Source organism: Orbicella faveolata, unplaced genomic scaffold (assembly GCF_042242905.1).
Source record: "Orbicella faveolata isolate gen_17 unplaced genomic scaffold, um_ofav_v1 contig_1, whole genome shotgun sequence".
Taxonomy (NCBI): domain Eukaryota; kingdom Metazoa; phylum Cnidaria; class Anthozoa; order Scleractinia; family Merulinidae; genus Orbicella; species Orbicella faveolata.
Window position 1 is genome coordinate 19,573,591 of NW_028301536.1, and position 17,174 is coordinate 19,590,764.

The 17,174-nt window shown below is 40.7% G+C and overlaps 2 protein-coding genes across 3 annotated transcripts; one reads left to right on the forward strand and one right to left on the reverse strand.

Annotated features, from left to right (window-relative positions):
• The first annotated feature begins 158 nt into the window (after positions 1-158).
• LOC110056985 (uncharacterized) lies at positions 159-8,930 on the forward strand. Its single transcript, XM_020763552.2, has 5 exons — positions 159-397; positions 536-1,366; positions 4,165-4,412; positions 5,080-5,205; positions 5,645-8,930. Exons 2-5 carry the CDS (start codon positions 745-747, stop codon positions 7,130-7,132), a joined length of 2,484 nt encoding a protein of 827 aa, XP_020619211.1. The 5' UTR covers positions 159-397; positions 536-744; the 3' UTR covers positions 7,133-8,930.
• Positions 7,728-14,553, reverse strand: LOC110056984 (uncharacterized). 2 transcript variants are annotated; one of them, XM_089294173.1, is made up of 5 exons: positions 13,528-14,553; positions 12,562-12,809; positions 11,804-11,929; positions 9,104-11,243; positions 7,728-8,828 (listed from the first exon to the last, which is right to left on the reverse strand). In XM_089294173.1, the coding sequence occupies exons 1-4, from the start codon at positions 14,288-14,290 to the stop codon at positions 9,114-9,116; spliced, it is 3,267 nt and encodes a 1,088-aa protein (XP_089150299.1). In that variant the 5' UTR covers positions 14,291-14,553; the 3' UTR covers positions 7,728-8,828; positions 9,104-9,113. The 2 variants fall into 2 exon arrangements, with proteins under 2 accessions (XP_089150299.1, XP_089150295.1); XM_089294169.1 differs by having other exon boundaries at positions 7,728-11,243.
• Between the last annotated feature and the right edge of the window lie 2,621 nt (positions 14,554-17,174).

Below are 17,174 nucleotides of genomic sequence, written 5' to 3' on the forward strand. Positions count from 1 at the left end.
ATATCCTTCTTCCCGAAACATTTCAAAAAATTCCCAGTTATGATGTGAAATACTTATACTACTTAAGATGTTAACTGTTTGAAAGACGAAAGTGCGACTTCCTTTTTACAACATCCTTTTAATATTAGTGTTTGTGAACAGTAGGTGGCACTTATTAAACCAATCGAATGGAGGAGTTCACTTCTGTGAGATAAACAAACACCGGCCTCCGTGCGCATGGTTGAATTATCGCCCAAAAGATTACACTTCATTTAAAATATCGCACCAAAGACAAATTTCCATTCCGCGCGTGCTGAATGACAGACAGCGAGTTTCAGAGCGGCGGGTATTTCTTAGGAGTGTGTAGCTAAGACGCGGAAAAACACCGGATTATAAATGTGTTATCACTGTATCACAAGTAAGTCATAGCTACTGTTCTGTGATCGCAAACAGCACTTTCAGTTCTCGTGTTTTTATCAGTATACTTAAGTATTCTGGGTGGGCTAGCATCTGGCGTGTTAGTATTAATTTCTATTTGTATTTTTGGCGTCACTAGTGGAGAGGATAAACACTGGCTCTGACAAGTAACATAGCACAGCACTGGTGGCAAATTTACCCAGCAACTGTGAAGAAAGTCATGTTTCAATTTAATATAAAAGCACCAACACCGATAAACAGACGCAGCCGGCGAGGAAGAGAATTGGCAAAGATCATTAGCATAGACGCTGTATGCTGAAATTGACTTCAAGCGATAACTGAGAGAAAATGACGGCCAATGGAAAGATAAATAAGAACAGAGTGATTCCAGTTCAGCTAACGACGGAAGAAGACGGCGTTATTGAGGAAAACAAGGGTGCGCAAGCATTAGCTTCTACGTCGGTGAATTCTGAGGAGAAGGAAAGCCCCAGCATACAGAAAAAAATACGCATAGTTTCTCCGCTAAAAGCCGTAGGGCAGGCGAAGGTGAACGTGTCAAAATGGAAGAAGTATGCTAGGAGAAGGGCCGATATTTTAGCGTGGCGCGATTATCAGAAAGCGCGGATCGATTTCCCGACCATCCGTGAAAGCATGAGACAGAACCATCACCGCATGAATGCGGCGCAACTGAGCGACTTAGAAGAACTAGTGGAGATAACTTCAGTGCAGGAAAAACACAGAAAAGATGGCGGAGTCAGTACGGTAAGTTCGCCCAGCAGAGCTTTGTTGTATTATTTTGCTAAGCTGGCCGCATCAACCCGCGAAGAGGAAGTGATTGACTTGGAGTTCGTGGAGACGCTTATTGAGAACGGCGCTTGCGTTAACACGGCGGATCGCCACGGACAGACACTCATGCACGAGGCAGCCAGGCAGTGGGATACGTCGGTTGCTAAGCTGTTACTTGAACGAGGTAAGGGAGAAGTGTCTCGAACTAGTACGTGAAATTCAGTTTATTCCACTAAACCTGACGCTAGAAGATAAACGTATTCATGTATTTACTATTAACTAGAGTAGCGGCCAGTTAAAACTGTATACAAACATTCGCAAATGCAGATTCACAAATTGTATTATAAGAATAATTGGTTTTGCAAATATCATAAGATTTCAGAGATAACCAGTGGTTTTAAATAAAGTGAAACGCTAAAGATGTTGAATACCTAAGGTGATGGGGTTTGTTCTTCTTTGAATGCTATAGCATTACGAATTTACCAACTGATGGTGATTTTCCAAAGTAGGACTTCAACAAGAAAATGAAAGAATCTAGCCTATCAGAGCGCAGCATGTCACTAACACAAGGGACATTGCATTTTTGGGTCATCTTGCAAAAAACGGCCATGTTATAGTTAGGTGTGAGGATTTTTTTTCTGTCAAATGTATAGATACCATACTAGCCGGTGGACTCACACATAATAATGATAACAGTAATAAATAAGGAAAACAACAATTTCAGAGCTTTGAAAGCTAGTCACGATTTTCAATTCTTGTCGTCATTTCAATTATTTATTTCACGTAGAAAGGAATTAATATAAGGAAATGATAACCTAAAAAATAGAAGGATATGAAAAGTGTTACCACCAACTGTTTTTAATAAGCAGGGAACAGCAAGCAATTTTAAAAAAAAAAATTGTGTTGTGGAATTTAGAATGATCTGAGTCTACCGAGGTTTTACACGATACTTGTGTAAAAGAAGTTCAGCGAAATTCAAAATTTCTTGTTATTTTTAAACACAGCATCAGCTACCGTTTTTAAAACACCCACAGCAAAGATCGAACCCAGTCAATGGAAGTTACGGACTCCGTACATTGGAAGCTTATCAAGCCAATGCTCAGTGGGGCAGATGTTCTGAGACAAACTATATACGACTCGCGTACAATAAGCCGGCTTTTAATGATACTTACTCTTGCTCTATTTTGGCTGAGATTCGCTTGGCATAAAAGTCAACATTGCGCTTGCCTCAGGGCGCCATTTTAACTGAACAAAAATTCAGGTTTTTTTATTTTAGTGGTGCAAGAGGTTTGTAGTTTGATCAAAATATGTTATCGGATGCGTTCTTAAGTAAATATTTATTGCTGTGTTTCTATCACTTTTCTGATGTCTTAATTTTTTCACCTAATTTTTCATTTTCCCTTAAATTTTAATCATAAACGAGCCTGAATCAATCATTTAAAGGTAGCCATCAAAATGAAAACGTATAAAAGTCTTGAAAAACAAATTTAGTAATTTCACCATGAGATGAAAACAAAATTTGTCTGAGATGACAGATGTCCTCGTTCTCACAAAAAGTTTCCTGGAGCAGTAAACAACTCCGAGACAAAACATTACACAGGACTTGCTCTTCCGGAGAAATATTAGAATTACGTAACAAACAACAGCATGTTTCATAAAATTCATGACGATCAGGGCTTGGAATGCATGTAAGCTAATACGCTCCTTTTCGTTTGGTTTTCTAATTCATCTTGTCAAATAAGGTGTGGCAGTTAGCGACCCAAGGATTTACGTCAACTTGATAAAACTGAAGTTACTGAGAAAATATTTTCGGAGAGGACCTCTTGTATATTACACGAAATGGTTCTAAGGTTAATCATTTTGTAGCTTTTACTGCTAATCGTTGAAAAGATAACTTCTCCCTCCCTCCCTCAGATTCTCTCTGAGTCGGTTCAAGTTATTTGTCCTAGAAACCACTTCTCCGATGCAGAAAGGCCAACAATCATATTTAATACAACCACACCGTACACGCACGCAATAAGTGTTGCACAGAAGGCTTTTAGCCTTAAGGTTTGCGCTGAAGTGACTGTAGTGGGTGGACTGCTGAAAAAAGCGGAACCAGTTGCGATCCGTTTGCTTCGTTTGATCCGTCTTTTCCTCGTACCGTCCGTAGTACAGAATCTGTTGTTAAATTCTTTATTAACCGCTAAGTAAATACCTAAAGCATTACATTATTTTATGTGCGAGGAATATAATTCAAAAACCGCATGGTAACTATGCTTGTTTTGCCTCGTAAATTCGTGAATGACTCAAAAATATAAAGAACTTATATTCGGAAATATTCAGAAATATATGGTAGGAAATATATGCAGCTAAAACCAAAGTTCGTTTATAAATCATTAGAGCCCATGTAGAATCTGAGCAGTGTTTATCTGATCGCCAGATTATCCATAACGCGAACTCGCAACAAACAACGGATGACCGAATGATCATTGTAATTTTTACCTGAGAATTAAATTGGATCAGATCAACTAGTTTCGCCCGCGTAGAGAATTTGGGGAAAATAAGGTATCATTGTTTACTCTTCAGCTGTACTAGGATTTATAGCGCGAGCAGACCGGCGATACTGCTGCTCTATTTAGATTGGATGCTACGAATCGCATGTGTATACCTCGCAGCATTTCAGTCATTTTTCTCCCATTGGATTTTCGAGTATCCAGCTGTACACTTGGCTAGAGAAACCCTGTCTCTGCCGCCTGCCACGCTATAACCTGCAATCATGCAAGCTTTATACTGTCTAGGCTCGATTTCCGCCGCTTTCTCGAGTCCGGTCTACGTTCCTCCCCGAGAAGAGAGTTCGGGGGAGGAGCGTGGGCTCCTTTCCCGAACAGCGGCTGGTAATCGAGCCTATGTACTGTCCTACATGGACACAAAGGATAAAGGAGAGCTTGATCATACTGAAGGACTTCCGTTCGGTATTTAATGCTAATTTTTCTTCGACAGGGGCTTCTGTTAATCAGCCTGACAAATATGGTCGCACCCCGCTGCACGTGGCGGCCGCAGTGGACTATCCAGAGATGGTGCAGTTCCTGGTGCAGAGAGGGGCAGACCTGCACGCCAAGACAGGTAAAGAGTTGCAAACACCTGTACACTTCGCTGCACGAAACGATGCAACGTCCTCGTTGAAAATGCTGATGAAATGTGGTGCTGACATTACAGACAAGGATTTCAAACAGAGAACGCCTCTACAGGTCTGTATTTAAAAACTAGCTCAGATGCAGAAAGCGATAATCTGATCACTTTTCACAAACATATGACAGGGATGAACACATAGTCGAAGCTCATTACAAATTTCGTTCTATAAGTACCTTACTCCCTAATCCGATGGGTCACAGTCCAGTTGCCTCGATACTCAATAGATTTTGAATGTAGCGCCAGTCCGAATGCAGCTGGAACTTGACTAGATGGGAGGAACCAAGACCAAGATTCGGAGGTGGAAACATCTGGTTTGGTACTTCTGTATGTCCATATGTTCATGAATTAACTATTGAGAATAGGGTATTAGAAAAACCTTACTTAAAATACTTAAAATACCTTAAAATACCTTAAATATGGTGCAAAAAGAAGAGAACAGTGGAATGCATATAGACTTGATTTCCCATTCACTTTAAGTTTGACATGGACAATCTGGTGCAGGCAAGGTCATGAAAACAGTTGAAGAGGAAAGAAATTCAAACTTATACCCTGATATGCGTGAAGAAAAAAAAGTCTTTATAATCTAATAATAAGCTAACAAGAAGGAAAAAAATTCGGCTAGGTGGCATGGCTTTCCAGAGCACCTTTAGGGAACCAGTCTTTAGAGCGATGCCTACTCATTAACCACGCATCATAGATAAATCGTTCAACTTATCTCCACAGGTTGCTGCGGAATTGGATCGTTCTGAGACTGCGGGGTTTCTGATTGATCGTTCAGCGGAAGCTGGTGTGGCTGACGACAGTGGAATGACAGCTCTTGTTATGATGATCAGCAAGATGCCAAGTGTGGTAAGTGGAGTTTATCTGTCAAGGGGTCATTGCGTTGTGTTCTTGGTTTGTAAATGAGCTGTTAAGACAACCCGAAAAAATGATGGGGGACATAAGATGACTGACACTAAACTGTACACTTAGCTGTTCGGGAAAAGAGCCCGCGGTCTCCTTGGGGAGGAACGTAGACCGCACTCGAGAGACTTATATTTATACCTTACCTCCATTGACAGTCAAGGCGCCTAACTATACGGACACAGAAACTGGGATGAACCTGTTTTTCATAATAGTTTTGTCCTCCACGGCAACAGCTGAAGTGTCCTTAGTAATATGTTGTTCATCATACTAGTTTTGTATCAGAGTCTAATAATACAGAGCCGGAGTTTACGTCTTTATGTCATTTTCAAATCGCTTATGCATAACTCGATATTAAGATTCTTGTTTTGTTTTTTCATTACAGGCCAAAGAAGCACTAAACCAGTTTTACTCCACTGACCGAGCAAACAGAAAACAATACTTCCACTTAAACTACCTTGAGCCCCCAGTGCCGACCTGCATGAGCAGCGGATGCGCCAAGACAGCACTGGAGGTCATTGTACAACTCAAGCAGTTCGATTTAATTATGCATCCAGTGATACAGAGACTCATCGCTGTCAAGTGGAATTATTTTGGGAAGCGAGGAGCCTGGATCCAAGTCTTAACAAACCTGTTTTTCGTGATAGTCTGGACTGTGCTAGGAATCACTTTACCAAATAACGCAGAAGAACTTTTTGATCCAATCGAGAAAAAATGGTGGAGACTGGTGCTGAGCATCATAGCGGTTTTGATGACGCTTAATGCTATCAGACAGGAAGTCATGGAATACTTCTCATCCAAAAGAGAACACAGGCTTTGGTTAAAATGGCGGGAAGAACAACTGAGGAGCGATCTGGAGTTCTGTCATCCGAGATGGCCTGGGGAGAGGTTGTACCTGATGCAGGAAATTGACTTGTTACAGCATCAAGAACCTTCTTATCTGAAAGACGCCTGGAACTTTGTCGACTGGCTGGCTTATTTCATGATTCTTGCGTCCATAGCAACGAAGTTGATAGCCTATTTCCATGGCGACCCACTGGCAATGATCACACATGTGAATGTTCTATCTGCAACACTAGTGGTGCTCTGGATTCGTCTCATGAAGTATGCGCGCGCATTTACCGCCCTGGGTCCCTTTGTAGTCATGCTCGGTCATGTGATCTACGATGTGCTCAAGTTCGGATTTCTGTTCTTTACATTTTACATTCCGTACGCGGCGTCATTTTGGATGGTGTTTAGTAGACATGAGGTCGAAGGTTACTCCTCCATTACTGACCTACTCTTCAGCATGTTTAGGATGACTGTTGTGGACGAGTATAATTATGATGGGCTCTCAAAAGCAAAGCCCATCATGGCTAAAGTACTTTGTGGTACGTACATTGCTTTCTCAGGTGTGATTTGCCTGAATCTGTTCATCGCTTTGATGTCTGACACCTTTCAAAGGGTTTACGACAATGTCAAGGCTAATGCCGTCATGCAGCAAGCCAGCACCATCCTGACTTTGGAGAAAAATCTGTCCGCTTCGAAACGGCGCGCGTTCACGAATTACATCTACACAAGGTGCAGCCCAGAGGAACTCTACTACGATGATGATTCGTCGGAGGGGGAGGAGAGAGATCTGCAAAGAATGACGCATCAAATAAAAGAGCAAGTTGATCACATTTCTGCGCACATAAGTGAACAAGAGAACGAGAGGAAAAGGAAAGGAAATGCTTCAACTAACGATATACACAAACTGCGTGAAGATTTGAAGAAATTGGAACAACAACAAAGAGCCTTAACAGCGCAGTTTCACAATCAGATAGGGGAAGTCAAAGACATGTTGGGTGATGTTATTCATACTCTAGGCAAACGAAAAAAGAAGAAACATTGAAAAACATTTTTTATCGCCATGGAACTACGAGACAATTGTTACTCATTGCATGGGAAATCCCAATGGTACTCTTGATAAGCTTGAAGGCTCAAAGCTGACCAGTCTCAAGAGATGGATTATTTTAAGACCGGGCTGTTGGAACAGTTAATTAAGACTTCATTTGTGCTCTGAATTCAACTCGAACATTTTCCATAGCAACATAGCGTGGCTCTCATGAGTCAATGATAAAGCGTCCAGGAAACGAAAGGTCATGCCTTTCAGTCCATTAAGAAGATCTCAGAATCCTTCTTCCGAGCAGCTTCTGTCATTGACTAACATTGGTGTTATCATATTGCGATTTTAAACGCCCTATCATAAAAAAACAATGGACTAAGAGAAAGGAGCCTTGAGGTAGTGTATGGAAAAGTACTTTCTCCCGCCTCGCTCGTGCCATGACTTCGTGAGCCGGAAGCAGTCTTTCCTCGCGAGTATTGCTAACAATTTTGCTCACGGAGTTTTATTTCCGTTTTTATTTCTTGGAAAATAGTCGCTGAATTAGTCATCGAAGTGGCAAATAAGCGTACGATATATTCGTGAAAGTATAGAGACAATCGACTGGTTTAAGAAATATTTATTATGCATTGCAACATGATAGTCAACGTCAACGATTGCGATCATTTACAAAAAATAATCCTTGAAATGGTTTCTTAGATTTTAGCAATTATTTAATGCTTTAGCTGTGAACAGAGATAAAAACTCTGAAATAAGACCATCAAATTGTTTCGTATCAAGTGTTAGTCAGGCCTGCTTCGCGCTGGCGAACACATGATTGTTTTGAATTGGTTTTGACTATATTGCATTTTGATTGCATAAGAATATGCCTCATACGAACCTCTATATTTGATGGCAGATTCCTTCAGAGGGTCTTTCTCGTCGCCAGCTTAATAAAACGGATCTTTACTTATACTCATGCTGTTACCCACCAGTTATATTGAAATAAAATAATCTGATTATTTTATTATCGTGATACATCAGTTCTTGCAATACTCGTATCGCGAATTTTAATGTTGGTTGCTAGTACATTTAGTACAAAAACATCAACTTGATCTTCGAAAACTAAGACCGGTGGATTTCTTGATCATAAGCTTGTGAATGTGATTAATGAAACATGAAGTTGGATATAAAGTACTTTCTCGCTCTTCGCATTTGTGAGATGTAACGATTTTAATTTATCTCCGATACTCCCTCAGAAAAGAAACGTGCCCGCTTTGCATAAGTCAAACGGTACGAGACGCTTTTAAACGCTTTTAGATTTCAAGGTGTACTTCGTCTTGATTCAGCTAACTATTGTTTCGATCCAGGCGTGCGGGCATTAAACCGACCTGCGGGAAATTCTTAAGCGAGATAAACACTTTGTATAGATGTACCTTAAAGACTACTTAGCTGATTAATTCAATTGTAAAAAGGCGGAAAATGTTGATGTTAGTCAAATCTGAACGTAATTGGATGGGTCACTTGCATGATCAGCCGAGAAAGCCGTGATCGATCGATCGATCGATCGAGTTCCATCAACGATTATAAATTACAGGTGAGGGGGTTGCTCGTCGTACCTTTTAGATGTTAAAAAGCGTTTTTGTGTTTTTTTTTTCTCTCAGTGTTCAGCCTCAAAAGGTCCACAGCGGAAGCTTTCGCGGTACCTTTAGGGTATCCATTTGAACTGAAAAAAAAAAATGACATGAGATATTTGACAATAAACTTTACGAGTACAAGGTATTCGAAGCAATGGTCTTTATCGCTATTAAAAATTTTGACAGCGTCAGTTTATGTGTTGTTTTAGATTTGTTACCTCTTAGGGGTAAAAATATCTTCAAGCCACGCCCACGAAACAGGATCTTGGTACCCCTTAGGGTATTTTTTTTTTTTAAATTTGCGACGAACAATCCCGTCCTTTTTTTATGGGAGTCCACCCTGGGTCTATATTATACAACTCACTATAGACAAATTAGTCATCTTTGTCTTTTTCTGATTCATCATCTCCTGTATTGTTTGCATAACTTTCCTTTAGTCTGTTGATATACTCTTCGCGAGCCCTTTGACCAGACATGGTGATTGTTCTTTTGCGCTGCCTCTCAATTGTCGAATCTCCGTCGATACTTTCAAAGTCAGAGATGCTTTCTTCAGCACCAGTTCGTTTATCAGTGGATTTCGCTGCAGCTTTCAACACTTCTCTGTTGGCCTCAACAATTAGAAACCCACCTAGGCTGCTCGATTTAGATTTGGGTCCCGAACTTGATTTTCTTTCTTTTTTCTCCTCTTTTTTCTCTTCTTCTTCCTTCCTTTTGTCTTCTTCTTCCTTCCTTCTGTCTTCTTCTACACTAACTATAAACGCCTCCAGCTCTTCGATTCGACCCGTTACGTGCTGTTCATACTGATCGTATTTTGAGTTAACTTCTTTGAACTCGATTTGTAACTCATCAAATCTTGCTCCGAAATTGCTCTCCAAGGCGCTGCTTCTCAATTTAGCCTCCGCCTCGAGATTTTCAAGACCTAAATCAATGCCTGTCGCAAGACTGCCAACCTTTTCCTCCAGGCTAGTCTTAAAATTGGTCACTTCTGTGTTTACATCAGTTATCGCTGTCATCTGATGTTTCCCATGCTGGACCAACTTTGCAATTTCTTCATAGATGATGGCATTAAGGCTTCCAATCTCTTCCAGGCGAACGTGAAAACGATCAAAGGATTTTTGCATATCAGTCTGAGAACGTTTCAAAAGATCGATATCTTCCAGCACTGTGTCAAACTCACTTTTCTGCACCTTTCCGAACTTCTTGCCACCGAGACGGTCGCTGACAATGTTGTGGACCAAAGAAATCTTTTCTTCCTGCTTCCTGTTCTGCTCTTCTTCATCGGATATGATGACCAGGTAGTCGTTTCCCTCCGGACTGCATCTGGTGCGGATGTGTTCCCTGTAGCGCGCCACCTTCTTGTCGGAGGCACCCGATTCTAGGTCTTGCAGAAGGCGCGCACGTTGCATGGCAGCCGTGGCACGTGCGTTGTCATAGACACGTTGGAACGTGTTTGACAGAAGCGCAATGTACAAGTTCATCAGAACAATTGCCGCGAGTATGAGAAAGGTTCCACACAGTACGCGTGACATAACCGGATACGCTTGCTCCAGGTCATCGAAGTTGTAGTTGTCCACCAGTGGGAAGCGAACGACTGTATAAACCAAGTGCCCTACGTTGTTGTAGCCTCTGACGCCAGGTTCACCAGAACGGTCGCTAAACAACATCCAGAATGCAGCGGCATAAGGGACGTAAAACATTGCTATGACAAAGCCCCATCTCAGCGTGTCCCCCACGATGTTATCGAGGATGACGACAAATGGACCTTGGCTAGGAAACGGTCTAGCAAACTTGAGAAGGCGGACCCAGACTACTATGATAGTGCAAGCAAAGATCCGCACGAAGATACCATTGTACACATCGCTCTGCACGACGACATTGATGATGTGGAGTATAATCACGATTATGAGCATTAGATATGCTACCCAGTCTAAATAATTCCACTTATCTTGAAAGTACGTCTTTTTATGATCTTTGATCTGACGAACCTGTCCCTTAACAAAAGTTCTTTCTTGAGTCCATCGTGGATGACAGAATTCCAAATCGCGCTTCATCTCCTTCTTCCTCCAACTTACGAACTTGCCGTTTTCTCGTCGGGACTGGTAAAATTCTTTGATCTCCTTCCTGATTTCGTTGAACGTCAAGAACACCACAGCAGCCTCTAAGGGTATTCTCCAGCCGTTCTTGTCGAGTGGATAATAATAACTTTTCACGTTTGAAGGATGCGTGACGCCTAGCACGGTGTAAGCAAGAGCAAGTAACACGTTCAGAAAAATCCCCAGCCACGCTCTCATTCCGAAGAATCTCCATTTCACTTCGATCAGGCGCTGGAATATCGGATGCATTATAAGCTCGTAGCAGCTCATTTCTACAACTGCTTGCAAAGGTGACGTGAAAATTGCGTGACGTTTGGTATCTGCATCACACTGTTCCAGGAAATTCAGATAATATCTCTGCTTGCGATGTGATCTGTCTGTGATATGGAACTGGTCCAGTGCTCGAAGTGCCTAAATTAAAATGGAACAAATTGTGTATTTATCAGTGAACGCGTGCGCAGTACAGTTCCAAGTTGTCGTTCCTTTGGCTGTAAATGATCAGCGCAAGAGACTATGTTCCGTGCCATGAAAAAATGAGAGAAAAAGGACTGCAACTCTTAATTTGAGCGAAGTATAAAAACACGAAAGCGCACAAAGTGAAATAACTTAATACCTGTAATTAAAGTTGTTTTTGTTGTTATGATGATTAACTGATGTCAGGAGCCCACGACCCAAAGCCTCAAGAGTATGATATCTTTGAAGGCTCCGGGTCATGGGCTTCTGTTGAAAGCAGACGATTTCGTGAACATGCACAGAGTGCTTACTCTCGTTTGTCAGCCAATCAGCATTTAGCTGAAACGACTGGAAGTCCGTGAACCGGAAACTTTCAATTCTGCAAAGACCGTAAGTCAAAACAAGTTTGATAACAAGCAAACTGCCACCCACTCACTAGTTGTTATTTAGTTAGCTTTAGTTTCATAATGGTACATAGTTGAGTCCAATTTCCGTTTGCTTACTTAATTCTCACTCACCACACTAGGCATTTTTGTTACCATCAGCGTAAGCGCTGTCAATCCGCTGTCATCTCTTGTCCCAGCAGAAGCGCCCGCTTCCAGCAAAATCCTGGCGCACTCGGCGCTGTTACTTTCAGCTGCGATCTGTAAAGAAACCGAAAGGTTATTGTGGTACGTTTGCTGCTTTACCTGACGCTTTTTCAACTTCCCTCTGTAAATGAGGTAGCCAACGCACTCAAATTTTCCAACACAAGTGTCTTTTTTATTGTTATGCTTTCTGTGGTTCCCACGTACATCGCTGAAATGCTTATCGAATTAGCAAATAACGCATCTTTTAGACACAAAGTCAAGAAAGATTTTATGATAAGTAATAAGTGTTATCAACTTAGGTAAAGGTTGGCGAACCTGACAATTTTTGAATATTATAGCGGAACGTCATTAACTAATCGTTTTTAATCATCCACCGTCACCCTACTCCCATTAAAATCACTCCTGTTGCTACGCAAACTACACTGTTCCTGTGTAATTATCAGTTATATTCGCCCACTGGCGCCCATTTCGGAACATGAGCTCAGGGGCGTTGTTGGCCAATTTGGACGGAAACTAGCGAATGAAATTTGTCATAATTAATTTTTTGTCGCCGTATTCATATATCCTTTGACGAGCTCTTTATTTGTTTCCTCCGTCTCACATCGCTCGTCACGTTTTTTTCATTCATGGAAACTTATTCAGTTGACCATCTCAAAAAAACTGAAAAAATCCACCCTTCAACTTACTTGTAGCGGTGTACGCTGCTTGTAGTCTCGAACCTCAAGCACTGCTCCATAGGCAAGGAGAATCTTAACGCACTGCGATGCTTCATTTTTCGCAGCGAAGTGTAGTGGTGTCTGTATCTCTCCCTTGGTCGTCAAGTCAAAGTTTGCGTCATTATCAATAAGGAACCTGACCATCTCTGGGTAATCAGCAGAGGCAGCCACGTGTAACGGTGTTCGACCATAATTATCTGCTTTGTTGATGTCTGCACCTAGACGACCAAAGAGTCAAAACAACTTAAGCTCTCTTAACCCTGCGGGAAAACAAATCTCCTTTTTTAAAATAATTACAAAACAATCGGTGTCACATAAAAAGAGTACTGCTTTTAGCCTTATTTCACTTAGTTAAATTTAATATTAACTTTAATTTCAAAATATTTAGTTCGACATAAGGCTCTCTAGGAAGGGAGCAAAGTCTTCGTTTTCCATCTGGAGTTCTGTGAAATGAACGGCAACTTGTGGGCTGAATTATGGCAGGTCAAAAAGCCGATTTTTTAATGAGATTTTTTTGTACTCATCTTCTGAAAAGGTTACGCTATCGTCGAGGGGGTGAAAAGTTACAGGTCTTGAACATTACTTGGTTGATTATGATTTGTTTGATAATGAGAATTCCCGGGGTAATAAAGATGTCTGTTGGTCAACTGATGCTATGAAGTCATCAAATTATCCTGACTAGTACTATGTGAATGTTCTGGAACCAATACGGAAACCTAAGAAGATTTCAGTAGCAAAAGGTCTGGATAGTAGCAGACATGTTGACATTTTGAGAAACAACACCACGTTTTTTAAAAACGTGTCTTAATAAAATCTTCTGCCATCTTCAGTTTAAGATGACAGAAGATTCCGTTGAAACATGTTTTTGAAAAACGTTGTGTTGTTTCTCAAAATGCCAGTAGGAAATGAAAAGGGCAGGTTGACTGAATGGCTTACCTTGATTGACGAAAAACTGTGCAACATCTGTCCCCCAAGTTCTGGAAACTTCATGGAGCAACGTTTGACCAAACCGATCACTCGTGTTCACAGAAGCCCCTGCATGTAACAAGGATTTAATATGCTCCAGGTCCAACGAATCGTCGACATCAGGAGAGCTAGACAGCTTGGCGAAGTACACCAGTAAGGCCTGGTTAGGGTCCTCGGGCTTTTTGATCCCATCTGGTCGGTTTAAGTCGTTTAACTTGCTTAGATGCCCACTGCCTTCTTCTCCGTTTTCGCTTGGTTCTTTTGCTCCGCCTTCTCCTTCGTTCTCTTCACTCACTTCACAAGCAAGTTCCAAAATAGCCTCATAAGGTACTGAATTCTCCTTTCTAGTCATCGCATTAGCGTCTCTTGCGGATGCATTGATCTCTTGAAGCATTTTCTCACAGTTAGCTAGATTGCTATTTCGTCTTTTCATCCAGGCATTTGGTGAGTGGGGTCGACTTGGGCTTTCATTTTCACTTTGCGGTGATAAAGTATTTCGATCTTGGCACAAGGAGGCGTTAGGTGGTGTGAATTGATGGAGAAACTCAACAGTAGAAAATTGTGAAGGCAAGCCGCTCGCCAAGCCATTTGGAACAGTTAGGGGTTCTTGTAAATTGTTTCCCTCCCCTTCTTGCTTGTCTTCTAGTGTGTCTTCGTCCTCTATAGGAGCAACTCTTTTTCCGCGACTAACCATTTTTGCCACCTGTTTATGCTGGAACGTGTTTCCACTCATAAGCTGATACTCGCTGTTAAAAACACAGCACTGAAGTCATGGCGTGATGTTTTCACTTGAGAGAAGACCGATAAAAGGAATCAATGCTTACCAGGCGGAACATGCATTAAGTTAGTTCTTGCTAAGTCATAACTATAAACAACACTTGTTCGATCTTATTCTACGTAATATCGTTAATGACGAAGGCATACAAAGAACATCCTGTTCATCTTGAACAGTTAACATGGTTACTGACTCACAGGGCTTTGTTCAACCTTGCTCAATATCACAATGATGCCAGTGCAGTTAATGAACTCACGTGACTTACTCAGATGCTAACTGACATTGCAAATATATATCTGTATATTTTAATTATGATTAATTAGTCAACGTGAACTCAATTTTAAAAATTTTCCTTGACGTAGAAAAACATGGGATACCGTCTAGCACCCAGGTCGTACATGCTTAAGGGTGAAATGCTTATGTCATTATGTCGAAGTTAGAGTTGTCGTTAGATTAAGCACTTTACAAGGAGCTCAGTTATTCACGACAACAACAGCAAAGCCAATACTCAACGACTTAGTCAAGCATAGATGCTTTGAATCGCCAATTTGCAGCTGTTCTATTTGTTAACAGCGTTAATCGAAACACAAAGAACTGCAAAGCGTTACCTGATTAAAACAGAAAGATTAGCAAGTGTACCCCACATCTTAAAATATCAACCACTTACTGAACAGAAGTGGAATTGGACGTTTTTCGTTAAACGCTGATCAAGTGGAGTTCATTCGTAACCATTTGTCAAAGTTTCACCTGACATTTGAAATTAAACTTACGGTTTGTATAGTTGAAACGATATTTGACACAGTAGTTCTATATCGAGTTTACTTTGGAAACACCGCGCTGTGGTGTCATTGACGTCACGTATTTTTCTTTTTCAAAATCGATACTTAAATACAGTGACCTGTTTCAGATCGTGAAAAGGAAATGTTTTTTAGTAGAATCAATGGAGCATTCAATTAATCTGTTTCCGCCCCGGCCGTACGTCAATCGACATTTATAGAGCGCTAACAACGATTTATCCGACTCGTGTTGTTTAGCACTGTTTTGCATTGCACTCTGAAGTGTTTTCTATCACTAAGGAAAAAACTGTGTGTCAAGAAAGCGTGTAATTTAGCAGAGTAAACGATAATGCTACCTATAAGGTGCCCCTTCAAAGTACAAAAACTGGGTGTGACGGTCCTAACGTAGCCATTTTGTGAGAATGGTAACACATTACGAGCTGAGTGCGATGTACCCCAGAGAGCAGACATATCCCCATGCGTTCCTCTTTTTCCACTTGTGGTATTAATCCAATTGCTTCATGGTCTTACACCTGTCGACTTGCACCTTCACGACTGTACAAAGCCATTGGTGTAAATAAAAAAAAAAAAAACAAAACAGAACAAAAAAAACAAGGAATTGACAACTCAATATCCACTGATATTGCTGAACTACCCGCTCCACAAGTTTTGAAACTATACATAACAAGGACTAACAAGGATTTTTGTCCTATATGTTGATTTTACCATTTGTATTGCACTGTCTAGTTTTCTATATCACTCAGATCACTAAGGAAAAAAAACCGATGCTGCCAATAAAACGCGTTCATGGAGAAAATACTGAACACTGTATTTTCGGACTGAAAGAAAAAAAACAACAACAAACAAGCAAAGGGATGATTTTTAAATCTAAATAATTTAGTTTTGACTCTAAATTCGAACGACCGACCGATTTTAAAGATTTTAACTTTAACGCCCTGTCGGCTTCGACAACCCGCCACAGACATAGTGACTTTATATACAATTAGTTTTTAGTTAGTTTATTGTAATCATATGGTAGATTAACTTAGTAATAGTTCTAGTTAGCAATTAATTAAATAATTAATTTTATTGTAAATCTAGGAATTGTAATCTAAACATTTTAATCGTAATTTTAAATTTTTAGCAAAGTTAAATTTAAATACACGACCCCACAAGCTTTTAGCTTTAATTATTATCGTGTTTAAATAAACTTTATCTATCTATCTATCTATCTACCGTTTAATAGAAGTAATGTTTGTAAATTTATGATCCTTGTTTGCATCATTACGGCTCGTTAACGCTTTGTCAACTTTTCACCATACGTCTTGCGTCACAGATCCTTTGCAGGAGGGCTCATTTATCACGAAGGGCTCATTTATCATTATTATTTCTTCGCTGTTTACTAACAGTCCGAGACATAAAGTGTCTCTATTGTAACGTCATCAAATTGCATAGCGGCTTGAGGCCGGTTGCGTAAAGTTGTGCAGGGACCTGGGGTGAGTTGCAAGTTTTAACCAAACACCACATGAAAAAACCACGTTGAGATTGATCACTTGAACTGAACAAATAATACTTAATTTTTGGTTAACATCTCTTCTGGTAATGCTTGATGTTCCACCATGATATTGTTCATTAACTTCATTACAATGGTTTACAAAAGGATGCAGTGTTCTTAAGTAGGTGTGTGAAATCGGTACCTTTTTTCAATAAAAGGATCACGAAAGGGGTCTCTCTCTCAACCCAAGAGGCGAATGGGTACAGCACTCGCAAATTGTTTGAGCAACCTGGCAAGGGTGAGGAACTAGCATTACGTTCGCTGGAGAGTAATAAAACTGAATAGAATGAATAGTATGCTGTTGGATTCTGGATGATGTTGTCCTGGTTTGAGCCATGGCCAGGGTCAACCTCTCTCAACAGGTGTATAAATGGATATCAGGAAATTTAAAAATGCTACAGGGCTAAAATATGATAGTTGCTTAATGTATGTTACTGAAACTGGACAGGAGTGTTGGGTTGGAGGGCCACAGTGCTAGAAAGTAGCCCTGACCCATTACCATTGTCATAGC

Coding starts and splice junctions, on each gene's coding strand:
- LOC110056985 (XM_020763552.2), top strand. CDS start 745: ATGACGGCCAATGGAAAGATAAATAAGAACAGAGTGATTCCAGTTCAG. Junction 1,367..4,164: donor TAAGCTGTTACTTGAACGAG/GTAAGGGAGAAG, acceptor TTTCTTCGACAG/GGGCTTCTGTTAATCAGCCT. Junction 4,413..5,079: donor AACAGAGAACGCCTCTACAG/GTCTGTATTTAA, acceptor TTATCTCCACAG/GTTGCTGCGGAATTGGATCG.
- LOC110056984 (XM_089294173.1), bottom strand. CDS start 14,290: ATGAGTGGAAACACGTTCCAGCATAAACAGGTGGCAAAAATGGTTAGT. Junction 11,930..12,561: donor AGCAGCGTACACCGCTACAA/GTAAGTTGAAGG, acceptor GTTTCTTTACAG/ATCGCAGCTGAAAGTAACAG. Junction 11,244..11,803: donor TAACAAAAATGCCTAGTGTG/GTGAGTGAGAAT, acceptor ATTTTAATTTAG/GCACTTCGAGCACTGGACCA.